This window comes from Mobula birostris, chromosome 11, assembly GCF_030028105.1.
Source record: "Mobula birostris isolate sMobBir1 chromosome 11, sMobBir1.hap1, whole genome shotgun sequence".
Classification (NCBI taxonomy): Eukaryota; Metazoa; Chordata; class Chondrichthyes; order Myliobatiformes; family Myliobatidae; genus Mobula; species Mobula birostris.
In genome coordinates, this window is record NC_092380.1 from 60,781,098 (window position 1) to 60,808,508 (window position 27,411).

General features: G+C 42.5%; 2 protein-coding genes across 2 annotated transcripts in view; one reads left to right on the forward strand and one right to left on the reverse strand.

The window, feature by feature from the left end:
* The first annotated feature begins 405 nt into the window (after positions 1-405).
* phlda2 (pleckstrin homology-like domain, family A, member 2) lies at positions 406-2,220 on the forward strand. Its single transcript, XM_072273124.1, has 2 exons — positions 406-979; positions 1,897-2,220. The coding sequence occupies exon 1, from the start codon at positions 421-423 to the stop codon at positions 964-966; it is 546 nt and encodes a 181-aa protein (XP_072129225.1). The 5' UTR covers positions 406-420; the 3' UTR covers positions 967-979; positions 1,897-2,220.
* Positions 2,221-4,937: 2,717 nt separating this feature from the next.
* Positions 4,938-27,411, reverse strand: part of slc22a18 (solute carrier family 22 member 18) — a 159,916-nt gene continuing 137,442 nt past the window's right edge. Inside the window, exons 8-10 of the mRNA XM_072272304.1 lie at positions 11,858-11,959; positions 10,767-10,887; positions 4,938-8,526 (exon numbers count right to left, since the gene is read on the reverse strand). Coding sequence (XP_072128405.1) covers positions 8,360-8,526; positions 10,767-10,887; positions 11,858-11,959 — 390 coding nt within the window. The 3' untranslated portion in view covers positions 4,938-8,359. The remainder of the gene's footprint in view (positions 8,527-10,766; positions 10,888-11,857; positions 11,960-27,411) is intronic.

Below are 27,411 nucleotides of genomic sequence, written 5' to 3' on the forward strand. Positions count from 1 at the left end.
AGGTTTTTTTTCCAAATTGTTTTAAATATGTCATCCAGTATATTGAAATATTTCACCCTGCCACCACCAGCTCATCCTGAGGGGTGGGGTCAGCAACGCTCGATCTTCGGCAGGGTTGCATGGTGCCGGGTCTGGTCATCCCCTCCCCATGGATTACACAAACCAGAACTCGGCGACGGCACCCTCTAAAGAAAAATCCGCCTTTTCCAAACAGCGGATCTTTCACTGGTAGGCGGGGGCCGCAGCCTTTTCGCTTGGTGGGGCCAACAGGATTTGAGCAAAGAGAGACACGGCTTGTATCAGATCCTTTGGGAAGAAACGAATCCTTTTTACTGTAAGGAGTGGCGGAGTCTGATTACAACCTCCCCTCCTCCAGCTCCTGTTCAAAGGCTGGGTGACATCAGCTGAGCGAGACAGGAAATGGGAGGGGCGCCGGGAGCCTTTATCTCCCGAGGAGCGGGCCAGCGCCCTGAGTCTGAGAGCGGTAGCTGTGGGAAAAGCCAAAGAGCCGGTTCTAGCTTCTTTACGGCAAGGCTACAACTTAAAGTTGTTAAGATGAGGAAGACAGCGGATGGCACCCAGGTGATGAAGGAAGGCGTGCTGGAGAAGAGGGGCGATAGCCTGCTCCAGCTCTGGAAGAAGAAGTACTGCGTGCTGACCCAAGACTGCCTCCGGCTCTACCCGGACTCCCAGAAGCGGTCCCGGAGCAAGGACCTGAGCCTGCAGGAGATCCGGACGGTGGACTGCGTGGAAAGGACGGGCAAATACATCTACTTCACCGTGGTCACCACCGACAACAAAGAGATGGACTTCAGGTGCCTGGCGGAAGGCAGCTGGAACGCGGCCATCACCATGGCTCTCATTGAGTTCAAGAACAAGAAAGCCATCCAGAGCTTCAGATCGCGACAGGACGCAGAAATGCTCAGTGTGGGCCAGCAGGAGAAGCTGTTGGGAAGGGCTCCCTAGGCGTACTCCACAGGTAAGGACGTAGCCTCGCGTTACCCACGGTCGCCTTGTTAATTCGAACGTGGGATCGGGGAAAGCCGGCATTAAAGTTATCCATCCGGGATAGGGTCGGTGCTTCCCATTATACACACACACACACACACCCACCCACCCACCCTCCTATCTTGCCGCATGGTGGGAAGTCCAAGTCATAGGCCGGTGCAGAGAAAGCTGGAGGATTTTTCTAGACGGTCTCAAAAGTTTTAGAAGTTCTGCTGGAATTCCTGGGAGCAGAAAACCCCGGGATTATGATAAAGCGGGCTTTCGAGTACCCATCCCGGGATGGGGGTCAGTGCCTCCCGTTTTCTGTCATCTGCTTGCGGCTGGTGAAATTAAACGGGAAGTCAGTTCTTACTTTGGGTTCAGAACCTATCTGATAATGATGTTCAGCGCACATCCCGGGTGGGGCAAGCTGATATTCGCCAGGATAGTATAACGTGGCAGCACGATGAGGCGGGATTGTTGGGTGGTTTTTTTACCACACCTGGCGGAATGTGTGGGTGGTATCTGGGTGTTGGGTAAGTGCAGCTTCGTGTTGAACTCTGGAGCTTCGCCCACGCCTGAAGAGCTTCGCTACCTGGATTCATTCCTGTAAACGATTAGATCTACAGAGAAGTGTCTGCCCACTCCCTTATGTGAATGACTCAACAGTATGAGTCAGTGCCCTGGGGATAGGTAACATAGATGAAAGAAATGAATGGTCTTGAACATTCTAGGTTTAGAATGAAAGTCCCAAACGTAAAAGTTAAACTTTTTCATCTCGGGACTTGACAAAATTCTGTGAGATTTCCCCTAGTGTAAAAGCTACCGATTCCTAACACTTTAAATTAAGCTGTGACACTGACTGTTAGAAAATATTTTGGTCACTAATCGACTATGCTCCTTGTCTAGGTTGGTCATGTTGGTTGTGGAAGAAACATCAGTGAGTGAACAAGTGGATGAAGACACCCAGGAGATTGAGAGCCATTTGAAGTGACTTCAGTTTCGTCCGCTGCTGCTTCAGCCAGAAGGACCCGAGCTGCTGTAATCAGCCACAGACATTCAGGACCTGACACCTGGCCCAAGTGAACCTGTGGGGCTGACTGGAAATCTGCTTTATTTATTTACTTATTGCAGAATCCAAGAACATTTATCGTGCACCGTCATCTTATAAATTATTTTGTAATCTAAATTTGCATATTTATTAAAGTTTTTTTTATAAAAAATGAACCTCAATCTGCTGTCTCTTTAGTCTTTGTATTTGCATAAGGTGGGTTTAGATTTTTGATTTATTTCATAAGGGATAGTTATCACTGGCAAAGACAGAATTTATTCTCGATCTGTAATTGCCCCGAGGAGGTGGCACCTACATTGGTAGGTTTGGATCACATAAACTAGACAGGGAGGAGTATGTGCCATCCTTGCCTAAAAGGAGATTAGATAGCCAGTAAAGAGTACTTTCAATCCTGCAAACCCAAAAAAATTCAATCCTGACGCATTGGCAAATGAGCATGGCTCAGATTGCACTGTTTGGGTGTTGAGAGTTACGTGGCCAGGCGTATGGAACTTTGAGGTCTCTGACCACAGACTGGACATGCACGGAATTGGTTACTAACCTTCTGGGAGCAATAACTGACTATATAGTTCCTTTCGCTCATTCATGTAGATGATAATCACGAAGAGGTACCACCCAGCACTCTGCAAATTTTGAGACAAAGTTTAAAATATGGACCTCTCAATTCCATATGTAGTTTCCAGCTGAGGTCAAAGGTTCCAAATGGGAACTTTGCTCATTCAGAGTACTGACACAATTCCAGCATCCAAACCAGTCTTTACTGAAGTCTACAGCAGGAGAGTGAAAACTTCAAAATTTCTCAAGTATGAATGAGACATTGTGACACCCGACTGCTGTAATATTTGGGACGGATGAGTGCTGCTGTCTATGTTCAACCCACATAAATTCTTTTGTAATTTACAGTCCAGAGAACTCTTGCATTGCAGCACTCTTGAATGTAAGGGCGTCGTGGTATCTTACAGCAGAACATGACTAATAATAAAACTTTCTCTAGCTTATTTCTAAATTATAAGGAAATCCTCATAGATGACCAAACTGATCTTATACATTCCTGCAATATTTGAGTACTTCGATTTGCTATTTTCCTATTCTGCTATAATAATGTAACTAGGGGCAACATTGTTCAATTTGTTTTAATGCTTTTAAACAGAGATGCACCCTAAATGCAGGGCAGAATGAAATGGTGTCCTGCAGTCAACAGACATGTTTGACACAACCAATGGCATTTCCTTTGCTTTCTCTGCCAATGTGCCAACAAAACAGGCTACTGTAAACTTTAAAAAAAGGGTATAAGTACAGACTAAGGTATCTGACCAAAATTTCTGACACCAAATGTTTAACCTTCCTGACCTTTCAGCTGAATCAGCCTTATAAAAGTCATCAAATAATCTTTCTATTTATATGAAGTAAACAGAAGGTACTAACTCAACACTAGCCCTTGGTTTGCTTGCTCCTTTGACACTGGAGTTTGTGTTTATTCGTCCGTTTCTGTTTTTCTTACTCTAAATTTACATCCTTTCACCCATTGCCACCATGTTGGTCAATGATCCACGAGATAAAGCAATTGGATACGGTAATATAATGCCAAGCAGGAAAATTTATTTTCTACAATCCAACTTAAAACATTATTGTGGGGTATTTTCTGAAAAGCTTTTTAATAGTTGTGCATCTAATTTCATCTACTTCTAGTGCACAGGTAATTTTTCAATTAGGGGTTGGCAATTTTTAAAGTAATTATGCAAAGTTTACAAAGTGAAAACTAGTATATATCAATGTAGAAAGATAATAACAAGTTGACACATAATTGACAACTGTTCAGTGAATAGTACCTGCCGTGGTTGTGGTTAGGAGTTGGTTTCAATAGGTATTAAGGGAGAACCGTGAAGAAGAAATGCCACTGTGTCCCACGTGAGAAGTTCAATGGGCGCTGGGAGAGGAGTCTCATCTTCCATTAGGTCCTGGTTGTAGCTGGCAGCAGCACACGAAGCTACACGCACTCTCTGGCATGTAAGGTCACCAACCGCTCAGGTAATGTGGAGCAGGGACGGCAGCAGGTGGCTGCACTAGGCTAGGCTGGGTCAGTGATTGAGGGAACAAACTAATGGGGGGGGTGTCACAGAGAGCGGCGGCATGTTGTGTAGTGCTGCACCCTGAAGAGACAATACTGGCACCCTGCTGATTTCCTCGGCGTCCTCTAGACCCAGGAAGCTCAGTCTTTCAGTCCCCACAATCACAATGGTCTTGGCAGCTTGGGGAAGCAGGCAGTGGGCAGGGGTCAGCAGCAGCACTTGCTGCCTCAACTTCCTTACACCACATTCTACATCAGATCTGCCACACATAACTTCCTCCAAATTCCTCCTACCCAGGGAAAGGTACACACCCGGGATATACATATACCAAAGTCTGAAGCTCTACTCACAAAAATGAGGCACAATTTCATTAACTCTTCATCTCATGTTCTTGATATTTATTGCTTACTTCTTTATTAGTATTTTTTCAGTTTGTTGTCTTTTGCACACAGGTAGTCTGCCCTGTTGGGTGCAATCTTTCATTGATTCTATTATGGTTATTGGGTGACTAAAACAAATCTCGGGGTTGTATATGGGACATATATGTACTTTGATAATAAACTTACTTAGAACTTTGAATTTTGAGCCTCTGACTGTGTTGCAAGACAAACATTGGAAAAAGCACCAATGTGATTCGAGTTCAGATGTGACGGCCATACAGTATAACACCCCAGATAACTCTCAAGTAGCAGACACTGAAACAAGCCCCTGTTGCAGCCTTACTGGACAAAGACCTGAGATAAAGAGAGGGAAGCATCCGTACAGCTGTGGGCATGTTCCATTTTTATTAAATTTATTACTTTCGTTGTTTAAGTTTACAGATGAAGAATAGTCATATTGCCAAGGCTGAGAAAGAACAACAGCATTCTTTTTAGTTGAAATATTTCTTTAAAGAAAATTCAGTATTCAGTCTTGGAGTTTGTGATCACTGGAAATAAAACATAAAATTATGGGAAGGGTGGATGTTTCCTGAATCATTTGTGTGCCATTTGCAAGACACTTTAGGAGCTAAAAGGTTGTCTGACACCCTTATTCAGTTCTTTATTCTTCTATTTTACAATGGATACAAAAATGTAAGACTTATAATTTACATCACAAGATAATGATCAAAAAGGATATATAGAAAATGACAATGAAATGGAGGGAAAATTCAGCATATTGACTTAAATTCACTGTTTACTGTGGCACATTTCTACAACTGTCAAAGATCAATAAAGTCACATCACCAGAAATACACAGGGTTAATCAGGCTTAAATTTAAACCTCAGGATGGGGATGGGTGCAACAACACATCCCAGCTGGATTAATATGTCCCATTGCTTGAGCACATTCAGATAGTCAATTCTTTTCCCAGCCTTTTTTTTTGAAACTTTGTAATGCCACAGCATTTATCTGATTGGAACAAGTCTTTGCCACATGAACAGATCCTATAACCATGTCTATTCCCTTTCTGCTTTCAGCCTGTTGCTGGTTTCACAATATTACTGAATCTGTTTTTGTCAGCCTGTGAGTTATCAGAAATCTCCATTAATTCAATCATCTACAACATGACCCAAAATGCAAATATACTGTACATCTTCCCCTTCATATATCATTCTGCTCCCTTTACCACTTCTTAGTTCTATTATTAGTACGTCCATCTCCTTGTTCACCTTCACCAACATCGCCTGTCCAAGACACCAAATACCCTGTCCCACAATTCTTCAGGTCATCTAACAATTATTTCTTGTGTGGAACTGTTTATGTGTAATTTCCTTAACCCTTGCAAATGAGTGTTTTCTTTTACAGTTACAATTGAATCTAGTTATCTTCAAAGCTATGGATCTGCCCAAGATCATTTGGCTCAATCAATTATGTGTAAGTGTCCTCAGTAAAGGGCCGTCCAGCCCTCTTCCTGTATATCATTAAGCTCTGGCTTAGTGTTCTCTTCTGCATCTGGATGTGACTAGACATTTTCCATGCTACTGTCTGAATTTCATAGGGAAACCAAGGCTGCAAGAACCTGTTAGATTATGAAGACTATCAATAAAACACCAAATACAGCACAGAAAACCAGTAACAGCAGTAGGTCACTGCGAGCCATTTGGCTGAGATTTCCTGAACCGGGACTTGTCAATTGTTCCCTTGCTTTCCAAACTTTCAAGACTGATCTTCCCTGAGTTTCAGGGAAGGAGTGGGTGTGTATGGAGCATGTGGCAGAAGCATAAACATATGATGAGTTCTGTTCCCTTTCTTTCTCTCCAAAACTAGTAGTTAGAGCAGTAATGTTAAGAACATAGAACATAACAGTATAGTACAGGCCTCTCAGCCCATGATGTTGTGCCAACCTTCTAACCTACTCTAAGATCAACCTAACACTTCCCTCCTACATAGCCCTTAATTTTTCTATCATCCATGTGCCTATCAAAGAATTTCTTAAATGCCCATAATGTATCTGCCCCTACCATCAGCCCTGGCAGTGTGTTCTATGCACCCACCACTCTCTGTGTAAAGAATTTACCTCTGACATCCCTCCTAGACTTTCCTCAAACCACCTTAAAATTACGCCCCCTTGTATTAGCTATTTCCGCCCATAGTGATAAAGCAAGATCAGAGTTGCCACATTGCTCTGTTAGACAGCTCTGGGCAAGCACAGGGGCTCATGGAAAACACAATTTTCAGACAATTGCTTTAAACAGATACAGATCCTTTTGTATCTTTCTTTTCTTTTTAAATCTTTTTATTGAATTACACAAAAGGTAAACCATATAGGCACTGATACACAGTTGCAATATAACTTTACAAGAGATATTAATACACAAAAAAAAGTTAGTGCAAACAGTGTAGTTTAGATGTAAAATAACAAGGTAATATAATAGTATACTAATTTTCAAACATGTCAACAAGGAAAAGGAAAAAATAACCCAAAAAAAATGCCACCGTGCAACTAGTCTAAAAAGCAAAGCAAAGCAATGGGCTAACTAGGTATCAAGTAGAGTTAAACAACTTAAAACAATCACTTCCTCAAACCCGACCTCCATTAAAAACAGTTAAAAAGCAAGAAGGGAATGTAGATATGGCCAGAGAAAGAAAAAAAGTTACATTAAATGAAAATGTTGAATAAAAGATCTCCAAGTCTGTTCAAATTTAACTGAAGAATCATAAAGATTACTTCTAATTTTCTCCAAATTTAAACATAGTATCGTCTGGGAAAACCAAAAGAATGTAGTTGGAGCATTAATCTCCTTCCAATGTTGTAAAATACATCTTTTCGCCATTAAAGTAAGAAATGCAATCATTCTACGGGCTGAAGGGGAGAGATTACTGGAAAGATCCTTCTGTATCTGTCAATTCTATTCCCCATCCTTATCTGTTTCAATAAGATCACCCCTTATCATTCCAAAATGAAAAGAGCACAGGTCTAAGCAATGAAATTTTGGATAAAATACATAATGCTGTCAAAAAGCGAAAGATAGAGAGGAGGGAAAATGTTGATAATCGTGGCAAAATCAGCAATACTCTTAAAATTCCGTAGCACTCTGGAAATGATGAAGTATGGCCAAGTTTAGAATAACCCATAAAAAAAACTGAGAATAGCTTTACGAATCAGAAGCATTCAAAAACTCAGTGCATTCAGCAGGGGAGGAGCACTGACTCCCAGCCCAGTTAGCTGCTTACCTAATTGTGTGCCTCCTTTCAGTTCCACATTGGCCTCTTATTATGCTTCAAATTCACATTACTGGAGGGGAAACAAATCAACCTCAATGCCCACAAATTGCCCAACATGAAGAGGAGCAGGAGATAAAGTTGCAGCACAACGGCAACCATATGGCTACTGCCCAGCTGGAGAATTAATTATCTCTCAGCTCTATTAACTATGTGAAAACATTAGCAGCTTCTGTTCTGTATGATATTCTTCATGTTTTTTTGTTATAGACTTCCTGCATGTATCACCTGAACACCAAAGTCATTAATACATCTGATTAGCAAAAACCATAGAAATCTTCAGCATTGATCTTCACAACTCAAGTCAATGATTTGATTTGATCAATGATCAATGATAGTGGATGTGCTGTACGTCCACTATCATAATTCTTCCTCTTCTCTCTGGTACTAAACTACTGATCCACCGAGTGTTGAAATTATTCACAAATTAGATTACTAATTAGATTCTCTTAAACAATTGAGATTCTGGAACTGACCATTCTGTAAGGCTTAAGACTCTTCCTAGAGTTGATAACACTCCAGCATTTCAATTGGAACTTCTTTTAAATATGTAGAGAAAGACTAGCAAACTGACTGTGAACTGCAGGTATCCGAAAGATGGGTACCCATATAATTGAAGTAGGAAGCCTCCAATAGTGGGAGCTATTGAACGGATGAGAGAGTGTACGGACATATTCAACCCAAGCATCGCACCTACAGAAAGAGAAATTCACAATCAAATAATGAATACAGGAAAATGAAAAGAGTTCAACAGAGGTAATCCATAAAGTCCAAATCTATCTATACATTGACATGAATTAATAATCCAAGTCATTTATAAAAAGTTTAACCCCATATAGTTCAGCCAGATCAACTTTCCAGAAGCACAAGAAAAAGCTCCCCTACCTATTTCTAAATCTCCTGACATCACAGTAACCAAGCCTGACCACTCATCAAAATCTCTCACTGATACAGAAACCTAGCTCAGTCTATGTAGTTCAATACCATCAGCAGCAATAACTCAACATCCTACTGCCCATATTTCTTTGTTAGTACAGTACAACCTGTCTTCTGCAGGCCATCTCTCCAAAGGGCATATGGGTTTGGACAGCAGTAACAACAGCCCAACGTCCTCAGCCTTTACAACACACCATATGGCTGTTATTCAGACAAAAGTAACTTTGTTTAAACCTTGGAACTTAACCTTCTCTATGAGCTAGTTCATCCCAACCTAGGGTTAGACCCATTCTTTCCTTTCAATTACAACTGGGTCAATGGCATCCTAATTAAAATTTATTTCTATTGAATGATATCAGTCATCTCTGAAGAAGAACAGGGCAACTCTCTCTGAACTTCAACAACATATAAACTGGAGAAAAATCAGGTGGGGATTCTGAGGTGTAGTTACATTTGCAGCTTTATAAAATTCTAGTTAGGCAACATCTGGAGTTTTACATACAGCTCTGGTTGCACCATTATAGGAAGGATGTTGAGGCTTGGGACAGGTGCAGAAAAGGTTTACCAGGATGTTGCCTGGACTAGAGGGCTGGTGCTATCTTGAGAAGTTGGACAAACTTAGTTTATTTTATCTGGAGCAGCGAAATGGGAGGTTTCTAAGATGATGAGAGGCATACATGGAGTAGACAGACAGTATCTTTTCCCCAGAGGGCATGATTTTAAACTGAGGGGGGTAATTTCAAAGGAGATGTGAGGGGCAAGTTTTTTTTTTACACAGAGATTTGTGGGTGCCTGGAATAGAAACATAGAAACATAGAAACATAGAATGTGCTGCTTGGTGTGGTGGTAGAGGCAGATACATTACAGACTTTTAAGGGATGTTTAGTTAGGCACATAGATGTGAGGAAAATGGAAGGATATGAATATTGTGTAGGTGGAGGGGATTAGTTTAATTGACCATTTGATTATTAATTGAATTGGTTCGGCATAACATTGTGGGCCAAAGAGCCTGTTCCTGTGTTCTCATGACGATATCTCAAGGGACCACATTTGGCGTAAAAGACACTGGATCTTAAACAGGGATGAAAAAGCACCAGACAGGGATGTGGTGAATCAAAAGCTGTTTTTAAAAAGTTTCATTTACAAGATAATATGCAAAAGCTTCATGATGCATTAATGTGGGCTGCAGATAGAGTGGCTGAAGTGTCAAGGCAAAATGATTAAGAGAATTCTGCAGGCTGGGTTTTGATGTGATTAAAATCTCGAGAGTTGCAGCCTCAGGAAAAGAGACTGGCTGCTGTCTGAACCTTATTCAAGGGCCTATTTATCATGTATGGGACAAGGCAAATAGACTAGGCAAACTATTTCACTGAGGGAGGAGGGCGATGAGGGGATTTTGTAAGAGCGATTGATTTTGACCTTTCCTACTACATGAGCAAGGCTCGATGAGTAATGATATGGAGCAGAATTATGGATCTATGCAGCTTGAAAGAGGACATTCAGGCTGTTAAGCCAGTGTTCTGTATCAATTATAGCATCACAGATATAATACAGCACAGAAACACCTTGTCCATGGCGCCAACCAAACTAATTCCATTTCCTTATATTTGTCCCACATTCCTCTAAAACTCCATATTTGTTCTTTGAAAGAACTAATTAGTGTCACTACCATGATATTTTTCTTAAAACCCTGCACATTCTTCCTTTTCATATGTTTTTCCAACTCCTTTCTGAAAGTTAAGGCCTGAAAGTGACATTTCATCCCTCTGTATACTGTATCAAGGGAGCTCGGGGCAAATGGAAGAATATCACCATCTCTATCAGTTAACTTAGTGAGGGGTCTGAGCAACTAAACATTGCACCTTCCACCTTGACAGGCTCTGATAAATGACTGCACATTGCAATCCACAATGTGTCATGAGCAAGGATAAGGGTTTAAAAGGAGAAGTTCGATGGTAGTAAAAGTTAATAATTACAGTGTTATTTTTTTCACTTACCAGTGTCTGAGGGAGGAACAATTTTGGTTAAGATACTATCTGTGGTCAGGTAGAATCCAGTCATTCCTAAGGACATGGGAATGCAAATTAGGTGGAAATGGAGGATGCTGCTCATCAATGCCTGGCGAAAATAGATGGAAACTATTAATTTTAGAACAGAGAGGAATAAAACCAAAGAAATAGCATTATAAGAACGTACTTGACTTACCAATCGCCTGCCAGCTCTTGCTCCATCCCTCCCCCCCCAACCCTTTCTTATCGAATTCTCCTCTCTTTCTTTCCACGAAGGATCTCAAACTGAAATGTCAATTGTTTCCCTCCATTGATGCTGCCTGACCCACTGAGTTCCTCAAACATTTTGTGTGTTGTGAGAGGAAATCCCTGAAGTCTTTTTCAGCTGTGAGTGATCATCACAGCTTTCGGCATGAAAACCAAAAACCACCAGTGAAGCAGTCAAAGGACTTCAAAGGCATCCGGTCTCACTGCACTTCCATTTCCTTATTTGTAGCCTTCCTGAACTGTGAAAGCAATTCAGGCCCTCTGCTTTCAATCCACCTTGAGAATGTTTAAAGATTGACAAGATCCTTGACCTTTGAGCCTATGACCCCGCTCCCTCACATGAGCCTCAGGCTACCAGCTACATCCTGCTGTTAAGCCGCAGACATAAGCACAGCTGCCACAGTGATGTCGTTTGGCTTGTGGGGGAGGACATTATTGAAATGATAGGCAAAAACTTTTATTTAAATCTCTATTTTAACAGCAGTTAAAATATTTTACTCTCTATATTGCAAGATTCTGAGGATTCAACCCATCTAGGGTTGGCCTCAAATCTCCAAAAAGTGAAGGTTAATCTCAAAGAGTAGCCAGAGAGTGAGGCATTTAATAAAAAAAACTGGTATGTGACTTTTTCTTTAATATCTGTGGCATCCTACTTAGAACATGTGTGCAGTGATTTAGTAACACAGCAGATGACTCACTAGATGACTGAACTCTAAACCCTTGAGCACTCATTTTCTTGTAGTGCTTGCTGTGAATAGAAAGTTTGAAGAAGTCCATTCGGTATAATGGAAAGGAACTAGATCAGCACTTACCGTGGCTAAACCTACTAGAGAAATCACCAGGACGCACCAGGGAAGTAGGGTGTGTTCTCCTACTCGCTTAGTCACCCATCCAACTAACAGCACTTGCATAATCTAGAGAAATTTGAAAAAAACCAATAAATGACATCACTTTAACTTTGGCATGTGTAACAGACAAGGGGATTTTTCTATGGGCTCTATTATCAGATTGAATCCGACCTGGACCAATGGGATAAGATTCCCCACTTTCATGTTATGAAAGCACTAGAGCAGGGGTTCTCTACCTTTGTCGCATGGAGCCTTACAATTAATTGAGGGGTTCGTAGACCTCAGGTTGGGAACCCCTGCACTAGAGGCAAAATTATTGTTACTAAGGTGCTTGACGTCAGGACTGACAGGACTCCGTGACTCAGTGTACCGTAGACAATATTAATTTCCTCTTTGATATCATGGGGTTTATTTTATTCATTTATTCAGATACAGCATGGAATAGGCCCTTCAAGCCACACTGCCAGCAACCCCTGATTTAACCTTAGCTTAATCATGGGACAATTTACAATGACCAAGTAACCTACCAACTGGTAGGTCTTTGGACTGTGGGAGGAAACTGGAGCACCCAGAGGAAACCTATGCGATCAGAGAGAGAACGTACAAACTCCTTACAGGTAGCGTCGGGAATTGTACCCATGTTGGTATGGTATGTCATATCGGAATTATTTCCAGTTAGCAGACGATTTCCTTCCACGCCTGGGAAATCGCGTACGAGGCATTAAGCCATTACCTTCTGCCGGGTGAGTTTTTTTTTAAAAGATCACCTGCTCTTACTGGGAGCCGGCTGGATTTGAACTCAGGACCTCTCGCCCCGAAGTCCAGCGCTGATGCCACTACGCCACCAGCCAGCCTGTTACTAGTACTGTAAAGCATCGTGCTAACCACTATGCTACTGTGCCAACAGCTTTGACTACTGCCAATTTGAAGCAGTATGACTGCAGTTTCTGCACTCGATATTTGTCACAGACAGTGCTGAAGGACGTGCAAACATACCAGAAACCAGTTCTAACTGCACTACATTTGTTCACTACTGTATTGTCCAAAATGTTATATAGAAGAACACTGCCCAAGGAAATATCTGTGGACTTGACTGTACTCAGAATTTATGAGACTGACTGTATGCGAAGCTGGTATTCACTTTTACTTGGACTCACAAGGCTCCGCTGAAGGGTGGATGCTTCTGTGGTTCAATCATTTACTAATGACAGAGTCAGTCTACTTGCTTCATTCACAAAACAGGGAGTTGGCTTCCTTTCTCACTCACCACTGCATACTTCTTTTGTTTGGCGTCAATGAGCTCAAATTCTAGCTGCGCAAGGAAATATGAGACAGGTGCCTTCAGTGACCTCTTGTTACAGGGCCATGCGCTTTGCACAGTGCGGGAACCAGCTCTCTTCAGACTAGCACAACACCTGCTGTGGGACTGGGACTGGGACGGAGACAAAGTGAGGGAGATTCCAGTTTGTAGGCAGGGGCTGCCATGAGTTAGAATCAGAATCAGCTTATCACTGACATAATATCACTGAAACGGCAAGGTTTAGCAACAGCAGTACAGTGCCAAGCATGAAAATTACTATGCAAAAATAAATAGTGCAAAGACAAATGATAAGGCAGTGTTCGTGGAATGTTTGGAAATCTATGGCAGAGGGAAGAAGTGGTTCCTAAAATGTTGAGTGTAGGTTTTCAGGTTCCTGTACCTCCTCCTCCCCGATGGTGAGGGTCTTTATGATGTATGTCGTTTTTTGAGGCACCGTCTTTTGAAGATGTCCTTGATGGCAGGGAAGTATTGTGCCCTTCATGTAACTGGCTGAATCTACAGCCCTCAGCAGCCGCTTGTGATCCTGCGTATACCAAGCTGTGATGCGACCAGTAAGAATGCTCTCCATTGTACATCTGTAGAAGTTTGCAAGCCTGTGATGACGCACCAAATTTCCTCAAACTCCTAACAAAGTACAGCCACTGGTGTGCCTTCTTCACGATTGCATTAATATGCTGAGCCAATTTCAATGCAGCAAAGCAATAATTCAACTTATATTGCACATGCAATGGCTGTGAAACAAGCAACAGTTTATTTGGACTGTGCTCTTGTATTATGGGAAAGATCAGGAAGGATAATGATTTTTAATTGTTCAGTGGAGCTTTTCTGGAAATTGTATCTGAGTCATAATATGAATATAAGTTACTTGAATGTACTAAAAGAATAAGAGAAGCCTTTTGTTGGAAGTACAAACTCAAAGAACGTTATTCTCATAAGCTTTGGAAGAAAGCATTGAAAATTCCCAAACACCGTTCCTACAGGCTCTATAGGAGTTCCTCAGCAGTGGGCTGAATATGTTAAAAAAAAAGTGCTTGAAATCAGGAATGAAAACCAGGCTATGTGCAGCTTAACCAGCCGCCTCTCGTCTGCTGTTGTCATGCACATAGTGTGTCCTGTTCATTTGCCTTGCAGGAATCTGAGATGATTATCATTAGACAAAAGAGGAAGGAAGCAGTTTGAAATGACTGTGAAAAGCAACTACCCTATGAAACAGGTAGAACTATCCTAATGTTGGAATTTCCAATGACTACAGCATCGGTCCCATATTTACAAGCCATCCACCAACACCAAAAATAAGCCAGCTAGTGATGTAGTGACAATTGCACCAGAATTCTGAGGCAAGTGGGCTTGGATTTGAATCTGGCCGGCTCCTTGCAGGCTTTCCATCCGTGCTGGTCTGAGCGTCGAGCTAGCAATTCAGCCTTGTAAAAAACAGACAAATGCTAAAGAAACGGCAAGGGGGCACTCGATGTGCCACCAGGTGTGGAGAGGAACAACAACAACCAGCACCCAACCAAACAGCACACCATTTTATCTTGAAAATAAACTATTGTCCTTTTACAATTGTGCTGTCAAAATCCCGGATTAGATTCCCCAATGTGGCAAATACCTGCAGAATAGCGGGAGTAGCAGCTCATCACCAAGCAAAATCTTCTCGTGATAATTAGGGATGGACAATAAATAAATGCTGAGCTTATCACCAATTCCCACATGCTGCAAATTAACAAATAACACTGACTACATTTAAAATTATTGTATGTTATGTGATTTACTGGAGTGAGTATCTTGGACAGTTTGAGAGACAGACTCTATCACTACTCTTTTCACAACAATGTTGTCAGTTTAAAGCCAAGAAAGATTTTAAGAAGAGGAGAGGGTGATGGAAGACAGGGAGGAGATGGACGAGGGCGCAGAGAGAGATGGCGACAGGCAGAAAGAGAGAGAGACACACACAGAGAAGGAAGGGAGACAGAGGTTGGGAGAAAGGAAGAGGAATCAAGGGAAAATCCAAGATGCAAATCCAAAATGGTGCTAGTGAAATATGGTGACATTTTGCAGGCAGCTCACAAAAATAGTAGATACACATTTTCTGAACTGTTATCTCCGCAATCTGCAGCCTGCAATTTCCCTTGGACTTCTGAACCGCTTAAATGCATCGACAATTTTATGATCTTATGAAGTTGACATCCTACGAATGTCGGTACGGTGCTAGAAGTGGCCGGATGTCCGTGTCTGCCATAGAAAGTGCGGAAGAAGGAGTGGACTTTAAATGAGGCTGCAGATCAGCATACAGGACCTAAGGGCAAGATTGATGTATCAGAGAGTAATGAAGGATTTTAAAAACGCAAACAACAGGAATTCTGCAGATGCTGGAAATTCAAGCAACACACATAAAAATTGCTGGTGAACGCAGCAGGCCAGGCAGCATCTCTAGGAAGAGGTGCAGTCGACGTTTCAGGCCGAGACCCTTTGTCAGGACTAACTGAAGGAAGAGTGAGTAAGAGATTTGAAAGTTGGAGGGGGAGGGGGAGATCCAAACTGATAGGAGAAGACGGGCGGGGGAGGGATGGAGCCAAGAGCTGGACAGGTGATTGGCGAAAGGGATATGAGAGGATCATGGGACAGGAGGCCCAGGGAGAAGGAAAAGGGGGAGGGGGGAAAAACCCAGAGGATGGGCAAGGGGTATAGTCAGAGGGACAGAGGGAGAAAAAGGAGAGTGAGAGAAAGAATGTGTGTATATAAATAAATAACGGATGGGGTACGAGGAGGAGGTGGGGCATTAGCGGAAGTTAGAGAAGTCAATGTTCATGCCGTCAGGTTGGAGGCTACCCAGACGGAATATAAGGTGTTGTTCCTCCAACCTGAGTGTGGCTTCATCTTTACAGTAGAGGAGGCCGTGGATAGACATGTCAGAATGGGAATGGGATGTGGAATTAAAATGTGTGGCCACTGGGAGATCCTGTTTTCTCTGGATCTCCCCCTCCCCCTCCCACTTTCAAATCTCTTACTAACTCTTCCTTCAGTTAGTCCTGACGAAGGGTCTCGGCCTGAAACGTCGACTGCACCTCTTTCTAGAGATGCTGCCTGGCCTGCTGTGTTCACCAGCAACTTTTATGTGTTGGCTGTGTTTTGTTTCACTGAGATGTGGCTCACCCCCAACACCACGCTCCAACCCAGGGAATTGTCAACCACCGGATAGATTGGACAACAGCATCAGGAATGAGTAGGGGTGGCGGTGTCTGCATCATAATAAACTCATTGCGGTGCTTGGATATAGTGGTCTTGTTTCACTCTTGTTCTCCTGACCTGGAACATCCAGTGATTAAGTGCTGGCCATTCTATTTACCAAGAGAGTTCTCCACTGTGATCCTGACTGCAATTTACATACAACCAAAGGCAGGTGTTAAGTGATATCTTGAGTGCTATGATTAACAAACAAGAAACAGTTTACCCTGATACCTTTCATGTCCTTGCTTGCAACTTCAGTCAGGTTAGCTTGAGAAATCACTGCCCAACTACCATCAGCACATCAGCTGCAGCACCAGAAGACTCACCACAATTGACCACTGCTACACTTGTCTGCCTACCATTCCATCCGGGACCTCATTTCAGCAATCTGATCATCTGGCTGTCCCCCTCCTATCTGCAAATAGGTAGATGCTAAAGAGCAAGGCACTAGAGGTAAGGACATCAAAGGGGTGGTCACGGGAGGCAGAGGAGCAACTGCAAGACTGCTTCAAGATGGTAGACCAGACCATGTTCAAAGACTCATCAGAGGGCCACGGTTGTTATGGACTTTCTAAAGACACCTGTGGACAAGTGTGTATCTATAACATCAAGGTCTTCTCCAACAAGAAGCCCTGGAAAAATCAAGAGATCTGTAATCTCCTGAGGGCTAGATCAGTGGTGTTCAGGATTGGTGATCGGGGAAGTACCAGTGGTCCAGGTATGACCTCTGGAAAGCCATCTCGCATGTGAAGTGGCAATTCTGGACCAAACGTGAATCACAGAAGGATGTTATCACCTTCTACAACAAGGCTTTGCTCCCAGATGAGTTCAATGCCTTTTATTCTCTCTTTGACCATCAATACATGGAGGCACCTTCATGAACTCCCACAACCCCTGATGACGCTGTGATGTCAGTCTCTGAAGCTGACGTGAAAGCATCGTTCAGGAGGGTAAACCTATGGAACGCATTTGGCACAGACACCACGTACTAAAGACCTGTGCTGATCAATTGTCTGGGGTGTTTACTGATCTCCTTAACCTCTTGCTTGGGCGAGTGGCTGTTCCGTGAGCGAAAACATCGTGTTAAATCCACTTGCTGGATTCTTTTTTGTTTTTGGCACCATTCTTTGTAAACTCCAGAGTATGTTGTGTGTAAAAATCCCAGGAGATCAGCAGTTTCTGAGAGACTCAAATCACCCTAATTAATTAGCTTGTTTATTTTGGCTATTTGCTTAAAGAGGTGCCGAACGCGTTTCAGAGCACTCCGGCTACCACTGCACTCGAGTTCTTTATTGACTACAGCTTAGCATTCAACACTATTATCCCCTTGAAACTAATTACTAAACTCCCAGACCTAGGCCTTGATACCTCCCTGTACAACCGGATTCTTGATTTCCTCACTTGCAGACCTAGTCAGTATGAGTGGGCAACAACATCTCTTCAACAATCACCATCCGCACAGGCGCACCACGAGGCTGCTTGATAAGTAGAACTCCACTGCCATATGTAAGTTTGCTGGCCATATCAAAGCTGGTGACAAATTGGCATGTAGGAGAGAGACTGAAAATCTGGTTGAATGGTGCCACAACAACAACCTCTCACTCAATGCCAGCAAAACCAAAGGGCTGGATTTTCACTCAGGAGGAAGAAGCCAGAGGTCCATGAGCCAGTCCTCATTAGGGCACCATATCAGAGGATCTGACCAGGGACCAGCATGGAAGTGCCATCACAAAGTCTTTCTTAGAAGCTTATGTAAATTTGGCATGTCATCTAAAACTTTGATAAACTTCTTAAGATGTACAGTGGACAGTATCCTGATTGGTTGTATAACAGCCTGGTATGGAAACAGCAATGGAAATAGCGACAAAAAGTGGGGATACAGCCTAGTCCATCACAGGCAAAGTCCTCTCCATCACTGAGCACTTCTACAAGGAGCGCTGCCATAAGAAATAAAATCTGTATAAAATCCTAAAGGGATTGGACAGGCTAGATGCAGGAAGATTGTTCCCAATGTTGGGGAAGTCCAGAATGAGGGGTCACAGTTCAAGGATAAAGGGGAAGCCTTTTAGGACCAAGATGAGGAAAAACTTCTTCAGTGGTGAATCTGCGGAATTCTCTGCCACAGGAAACAGTTGAGGCCAGTTCATTGGCTATACTTAAGAGAAAGTTAGATATGGCCCTTGTGGCTAAAGGGATCAGGGGGTATGGAGAGAAGGCAGGTACAGGGTTCTGAGTTGGATGATCAGCTATGATCATACTGAATGGTGGTGCAGGCTCAAAGGGCCGAATGGCCTACTCTTGCACCTACTTTCCATGTTTCTATGTAAATCATCATCTATCATCAAGGGCCCCCACCATCCAGGCCATGCTGTCTTCTCACTGCTGAGGTACAGGAACATTAGGTCTCACCCCACCAGATTCAGAAAGAGTTATTGCCCTAAACGATCAGGTTTCTGAACCAGTGTAGATAACTTTATTCACCTCAATGCTGAGCTGACTCCACAACTGATCTACAACTCATTACCACAGTATTATTTATTTACTCTTTTATTATTTGTTCATTTTGTCTTCTTTGGCACATTGGATGTTTGTCAGTCATGGTTTATGTATAGTTTTCATAATTCCTGTTGTTTCTTTTTTTCCTGTAAATGCCTTCTAGAAAATAAATCTCAAGGGAGCATATGGTGTATACATAGATAATAAATTTACTTTGGACTTGGAAAACATATAAAAACTGATTAATTATGCTTCAACAACCATCATTACATTGCAAGCTCAAACAGGAAAGGGTACTTCGTTTTTTCTCATCTATATAGGTAAAACAAAGAGTAGGAGGTGCATAGGAAGGGGTAGCAGCTCTGATGAAGGGCCTTGCAATGTCCATTTTGGGGTAGTTTACTCACCCTTGGTTCCCATTGGATACTCATCTCACCTGTGGCTCCAAGTAGCTGTCTGCATGTGACAGCAGCCACACTCAGTATATACACAGCTTCAACAGTCAGGTCTCAAACCCTGGTGAGAAAGGGATATGCTTAAACTAGCATGAAAAGTCAGCTCTGGCAGACTGGGTGAATGAGATCAACAGTGAGATCCAGTAGCCAGGAAGGAGGTTCTGTAATGACGCTTCATTTAGAGTGAAGGGTGTGACAGGCACAGAAGAAGTCATGGTCATCCGCTGCAACTAGGGAAGACCCCATTTGTGATGGCTACTCGTACCGCTGAAACCAGACTTCCAAGGTCGAGAGAGTGGAACTGATCAAGTGCAAGAGATCTTTCACCTCAAAATCTCTCCTATATAGGTTTCTCTTTTATCATCGGATACAACAGACAACCAACCGAAGAGATAACAGTAAAGGCTCTAATACGTTACTTTGAGGTATTACTTATTTACCTGCTTAATAAATGTAATGGTTTATGCATTGCTGAGTTTTGCCAGCACACATTGGGTTGGGTTGAATTACCAGAATTCAGATACAGTAGTTCAGGAATTATGGACAAAATGGCACCTCACTGTCAGTGTGCTCTGTTGGTACACTCTATAGAGTGGTATCCTTAAAAAAATTACTTTGCTTTAGTGCAACATTTTTGATTACCCAAGATGTTTCTGCATGTTTTTAATAAACTTGGCTCTTTCTGCTGTCTGTAAATTGACTGAATGATTTGAGGTGAGAAGAGCTGCCAAATATACATTCAGGGACCTGCCATAAGAGGCACCCTGATTGACTGCCTCACAAGGTAATATCAGAGGCATTTGAAAACTATTAAAAAGCCTCATAGATTTCACAGCTGAGAAGTCCTGACCCAGCCTTGCTAGCTGTGAAATGTTACAATTGGGCTTTTCAAGGGTGTGGTCTCCGCACCAAGGCACCCATGGAACAACTGAAAGCACGTCGTTGGACCGTGTGTATGCCGAACTGTGTGTGGACAGTGTAAAAGGTAAGATGGTCAATATCATATCTGCAGTGATGAATAAATCTAAAGAGAGCAAGAGGCTGAAAGGAGAGGTCCAGATGGATCAAATATTCTGAAGATGGGAGAAAGGGTCTTCGGTCCTGGGGGGGCGGCACTGGTGACAGACATACAAGTTAAAGGCAGGAGAAAACCACGCAGACCCTCATGCCTGCTCTGTCATTTAATATGATCAGAGCTGACTGTAATCTCCATTCCACACTCTTGTCTACCTACAGTAACCTTTTAACAATCCAGCCATTGTTTATCAAATATCTATCCCCCTGTCCTTTAAAAGATATCCACAAACTTCGGTGAACCTCCGAGAATGTGAATTCACAAATGGAAAAAAACCTCTTTTCTGTCTTAAGTAAGCAACTCCTTATCTTTAAACAGTGCATTCAGTTCCCCGGCAATAAACAATACATTCCAATTGTTTCTCAAATGACTCTGGTATTTGAGAATCATGCACGAATGAATACTGACTATAAATTCACCGATGACAACTGCTGTTGGCAGAATCCTAGATAATGACAAGGTGGTGTGCCTTCCACCTTGTGAGGGTTCACTCTCTTTAAAGACAGCTTAACATTGGCCTCTGAGACAGAGATCATGGGGTCATCAGGTGCAGCAGGGATCTTCACAGCTGTAGTTGTATTCTCCCTTTCAAAGTGGGCATAGAAGGCATTGAGTTCATCTGGTAGTGAAACATCACTGCCATTCATGCTACTGGGTTTCGCTTTGTAAGAAGTAATGTCTTGCAAACCCTGCCAGAGTTGTTGTACATCCGAGGTCACCTCCAACCTCATTTGAAATTGTCTCTTTACCCTCCGCAAATCATATCTGGTTTTCTGATACAGGCCTGGGTTGCCAGACTTGAATACCACAGATTTGACCTTCATCAGACCATGTACCTCCTGGTTCATCCACGGCTTTTGGTTTGGGAATGTACAGTAAGTCTTTGTGGGCACACACTCATCCACACAGGTTTTAATGAAGTCGGTAACAACTGCAGCATACTCATCCAGATTCAAAGATGAATCCCTGAATACAGACTAGTCCACCGATTAAAAGCAGTCCTGTAAGCGCTCCTGTGCTTCCTTTGTCCATACCTTCTTGGTCCTCACTACTGGTGCTACAGACTTCAGTCTCTGCCTATACTCAGGGAGTAGAAGTCAACCAGGTGATCAGACTTCCTGAAGTGAGGGCATGGAATAGCATGGTAGGCATCTTTTTTAATATTCTTTTTTATTTTTTTATTACAAACAAAAAAACAGCATATCCACAAAACCACAGCCTTAACAAAATCAAATTAAATATTGAGCAGCAAAAGGGAGAAAAATATGAAGGCAAAAGTAAACATACACAGCAGAGGTCTACCACACCAAAAAACCTCAGTCCTCACCCCGTGAGAAAGTCCAATAGAGGGCCCCATATCCTTTCAAAGATGTCCCCTCTGTCCTCATTACATAGTCTCTGTCTCTCCAAATGTAAAAGTATTTGCCAGTTCTCTCAGCCACAGATCGTACGTAGGCATAGAGTCCATTTTCCACATTTGCAGGATTAACTTCTTAGCAATCACCTTTCCAAATAATACAGCCATTTTTTCATACATATTGGCTGAGGATAGGGAGCTTGTTGCTCCAAGGATGGCTATGAGCAAGTCTGGTTCCCACCACTTCCCAAAAGCCTCAGAGACACAGTGAAAAATACTTTTCCAGTATGCATAAAGCTTACAACATGACCAGAATGAATGTGACAAGTTACTGTTCACAGATTTACATCTATTACAAACTGGTGAAACATCAGGGTAGAAACTGTGCAACTTTTCTTTGGAATAATGGAGCCTATGTATTGTTTTAAACTGTATAAGTCTGTGTCTGACATTGACCAAACAATCATGTATACTCTTTAAACACTCATCCCAGACCTCCTCTGTCAGTTCTATACCCAATTCATCCACCCATGCCTGTTTAAAATCTGCAGTATTCACCCGAGCTCCATTATGTAGGATCTGGTAAAAACAGGATACCGCACTACGAGTAACAGGATCAAATTTATTTATTGCATCCAGGGACTCATGTTTGTCTAAAACTTCGAAGTTAGGTATATACTTCCTAACATAATCTCGAATTTGTAAATATCTAATAAAACTAGATGCAGGGATATTGTAAACTGCTTGTAACTGCACAAATGAGGCAAAGTTTCCATTAATATATAGGTCACCTACATTACAGATGCCTCTCTGTTTCCAGGTAGAAAAAAAACAGTATCATTCAGGCCAGGCAAAAAGGAATGATTGTCACAAATCGGAGTGTCAATAATGTGCAGTTGAATCTGCTTCCAAATTCTTATAGTGCTGCCAACCACGAAGCTGTTACTAAAATGTGACTTATTAACTGCAGTGGGGCTACTAAGGAGAACTGGTAAGGAAGTCTTCTTACAAAGCCTTCGCTCTATGAGTAACCATGCTGGGCACGAGTCTGAGGTAGAGGGTGGGCCTTTTTTCCACCATGCAAGAATGGATAGGTGAGCAGCTCAGTAATATATTTTAATGTTCCGTAGGGCAAAACCACCTGCTTCCTTGGGCTTTGACAAGTTTTTTTTAGTAATTCTAATGGCTTTATAATTCCAAATGAAGGGCATAATAATTGAATCTAATTGCTTAAAATATGCAGAGGAATAAAACATGGAATTGACCAGAAAAGATGAAGAAATCGTGGCAGTACAATCATTTTGATTGCGTTAACCCTCCCCACCAAAGAAATTGGAAGGGTTTTCCAAAAGTCAATATTGTGTTTAACCTGCTCAACTTTGTTTTGCCAATTCACTTGCAAAAGGTCAATGGTAGGTATTCTTGACAGTGACGAAACAGTGTTGTTTCCTTTAGTATTGCAAGTGATCTGTTGATGGTAATTGCTTAGCGATTTTTCAGACTGGCTTGGTTAAACCCCCCCCCCCAAAAAACAACGGTGAAAGTGTTAGAGTGTGCTGTTTTGTGCATGTTGATCCCATTGCTCAGATCATCTAAAGCCTGATTGACATTGGCCTGAGGTAGAATGTATACTGCTATCAAAATGATCCTGGAAATCTCCCGTAGTAGGTAAAAAGGAAGGCACTTAACTGCTAGATATTTCAGGTCTGGCGAGCAGAATTAGGACAGCACTGATATACTTGTATACTTGTGCACCAAGAAGAGTTGATCATGAGGCATACTCCTTCCCCTCTACTTTTGAGAGAATCTATAGATCTATCCTGACAGTGTATAGTAAACCTGTTGATCTGAATCGCTGCATCTGGTATGGAAGAGGTTAACCAGGATTCTGTGAAACAAAGGACACACGCAGTCCTAATGTCCCTCTGATTCAGCACTCTAGCTCTGAGATCATCGATTTGATTCACCAGAGACTGCACGTTTGCCAGCAAGATAGTCGGTATTGGGAGTTTAAAACCCCATTTCCTTAAATGCCTTGTATTGCTGATGTGCAGCTATGCTTCCTGTATGGAATCCTACAAGGAGGAATCCATCCCCAATCAGCATTTTTTCCATGTAAAAGCAAACAAAATAGTGCTCATTTCTTGGGGAAACCTCTGTTAAATGGTTAAGCTAAGTAACAAATCAGATTGTGAACAGATTGGTCCCTTTACCATTGAGAGGTGATACGCCTTGAAAGATGACCAGAAACCAGGGCTATAAATAAAAGATAGATACTCATACATAAGGGCTTCAAAGGAAACCTTTTTGCCCAAAGATAAGCACCAGGTGTAGTTGGATAGAAAAAAATGAGGTAGAATGAATTGAACTATATAAAGAGGTTAGATAGAAAAGAGTCAGGGGTGGTTTCAGCAGAAGATAAATTACTATAAAATGCATAAAGTGCAATAGGAATTGAGTGTTGAATGGAATAACTGTGCAAAATACGATGTGCAATTCTCTGCAATTCACATTGAGCAAAGGCCCATAAACATCAATAAGATAAATGACAGTTTGTTTTTCCAGTGGGTGCAGGCTAAGAAAATAATGTTTTATTTTATTGAGAGATTCAGCACAGAACAGGCCCTTCCAGCTCAACCAGCCACATCGCTCAGCAACCCACCTACTTAACCTTAACCTAAACCTAATCACAGGACGATTTACAATGAACAATTAACCTACTAACCAGTATATCTTTGGTATGTGGGAGGAAGCCAGAGCACCTGGAAGAAACCCACATGTTCACAGGGAGAATGTACAGTGTCGGAATTGAACTGTGAGTCCCCAAACTGTAACTGCATCACACTAACCACTACACTACTGTATTGGCCAGGATTTTGTGGAAATATCATGCTCTTCATTGATTGCCGTATTTCACATCAACCCAAAACCTCAGCTATTAACTGTGCAGCAATCTATCAATCCGGAAGTGTAGTCAGGGAATGATAAACCAAAAATCTTCATTGAGTCTAGGTCAGAACAAGAGTTGGTAAAGAGAGGCATTTAATAAATAGTTGCAGAAATCAGTGTGCTAAGTTTATGAAGCAATGCAGCAGTTAAGTGCAAGCATCCACACATATTTGCACAATGTATGCATTAATCAATCAGCTTCAAAATTGCTATTTTGCCAAGATTTTTGAGCTGCTGGAGGAACTCAGCAGGCTAGGTAGCATCTGTGGAGGGAAAAGCATGGTTGACATTTCAGGTAGGGACCCTTCTTCTAATGCAAGTGTTCCTAACCTGGAGTCTACAGACCCTTGGGTCCAAGGCATAAAAAAGGTTGGGAACCGCTGATCTAGACTGAAAGGGCAAAAGGGAAATAATCAGTATAGAGTGGTGAGGTGATAAGAAAGAAAGGTGTAGATGAACCTGACGAGGAGGTATGGCAGGCAGGATGGAAACAGGAGGGGAAAGGGACCTGGTGGGAGGGGTAAGTGGGAAATGGGCAAATTGAGATGGTGGGGAACAGAGAAGAAACTGGGAGACTGAGGTCTACATCAGGAGTTTTGAATAAAGGGTGCGCCTGAGAGGACCTGTGCAGATAGGAGAGAGAAAGGAACGGAAGGGCAGCAGATTCCTCTTCATCTGTCCTTTTTTAAATAAATCAAATCCACAATCTGCAGCCCTTGCTGCCTTCACCTATCACTTGCCAACATCTGAGGGAGTATAATTTTAAGGTGTTTGGAGGAAAGTATAGAGGGATGTCAGTGGTAGGTTGTTTTTTTTAAAAAAAACACAGAGTGGCAGGTGCATGGAATGTACTACCAGGAATGATGACAGATACATTGGGGACATTTAAGAGACTGTTAGATAATAGTCTAAGAGTCTCTTAAATGAGAGGCATAATACGATTAGGAACAGTCAGCATGGCTTTGTCAAAGGCAGGTCATGAGCCTGATTGAATTTTTTGAGGATGTGACTAAACATATTGATGAAGGTAGAGCAGTAGATGTAGTGTATATGGATTTCAGCAAGACATTTGATAAGGTACCCCATGCAAGGCTTATTGAGAAAATAAGGAGGCATGGGATCCAAGGGGACCTTGCTTTGTGGATCCAGAGTTGGCTTGCCCACAGAAGACAAAGAGTAGTTGTAGATGGGTCATATTCTGCATGGAGGTCGGTCACCAGTGATGCGCCTCAGGGATCTGTTCTGGGACCCTTACTCTTTGTGATTTTTATAAATGACTTGGATGAGAAAGTGGAGGGATGGGTTAGTAAATTTGCTGATGACACAAAAGTTGGGGGTGTTGTGGATAGTGTGGAGGGCTGTCAGAGGTTACAGCGGAACATCGATAGGATGCGAAATTGGGCTGAGAAGTGGCAAATGGAGCTCAACCCAGATAAGCGTGAGGTAGTTCATTTTGGTAAGTCAAATATGATTGCAGAATATAGTATTAGTGGTAAGACTCTTGGCAGTGTGGAGGATCAGAGGGATCTTGGAATCTGAGTCCATAGGACACTCAAAGCTGCTGCACAAGTTGGCTGTGCGGTTAAGGTGGCATATGGTGTATTAACTTCACCAACCATGGGACTGAGTTTAAGAGCTGAGAGGTAATTTTACAGCTATATAGGACCCTGGTCAGACCCCACTTGGAGTACTGTGCTCAGTTCTAGCCACCTCATTACAGGAAGGATATGGAAACTATAGAAAGGGTGCAGAGGAGATTTACAAGGATGTTGCCTGGATTGGGGAGGATGTCTCATGCAAATAGGTTGAGTGAACTTGACCTTTTCTCCTTGAAGCGACGGAGGATGAGAGATGACCTGATAGAGGTGTATAAGATGATGAAAGGCATTGATCATGTGGATGGTCAGAGGCTTTTTCCCAGGGCTGAAATGGCTAACACGAGGGCACAGTTTTAAGGAGTGGAAGTAGGTACAGAGATGTCAGGGTTAAGTTTTTTTTACGCAGCGAGTGGTGAGTGCGTGAAATGGGTTGTAGGCGACGGTGGAGAAAGCGAATAGAATTGGGTCTTTTAAGAGACTTTTGGATAGGTACACGGAGCTTAGAAAAATAGAGGGCTATGGGTAACCCTAGGTAATTTCTGAAGTAAGTACATGTTCTCACAGCATTGTGGGCCGAAGGACCTGTATGTGCTGTAGGTTTTCTATGTTTCTAAGCACATGGATGAAAGAAAAATGGAGGGCTATGTGGGAGGGAAGGGGTAGATTGATCTTGGGGTAGGTTAAAGGGTCAGCACAACATTGTGGGCTGAAGGGCATGTACTACACTTTGTCACCGTCCCCAACCTTCTCTCTCCCCAACTTGACTCTATTTACCACTCATCCACTCCTTACTGGATCCACCTATCACTTGCCAGGCATTGCTTTACTCCTCTCCTCTTACCTCCTTATACTGGCTACCTCCCCTCAATTGAGATGAAAGGTTTCGACCTAACATGCCAATTATGCATTTCCCCCCACAGAAGTAGCCTGACTGGTTGAGTTCCTCCAGCAGTTTGATTCCAGATTCCAGTTTCTGTCGTCCCTTGTGTTGCCTTCTGATCATAATGCTGAGATGGTAGAATTGAACCTCAAACACTCA

Coding starts and splice junctions, on each gene's coding strand:
- phlda2 (XM_072273124.1), top strand. CDS start 421: ATGGGAGGGGCGCCGGGAGCCTTTATCTCCCGAGGAGCGGGCCAGCGC.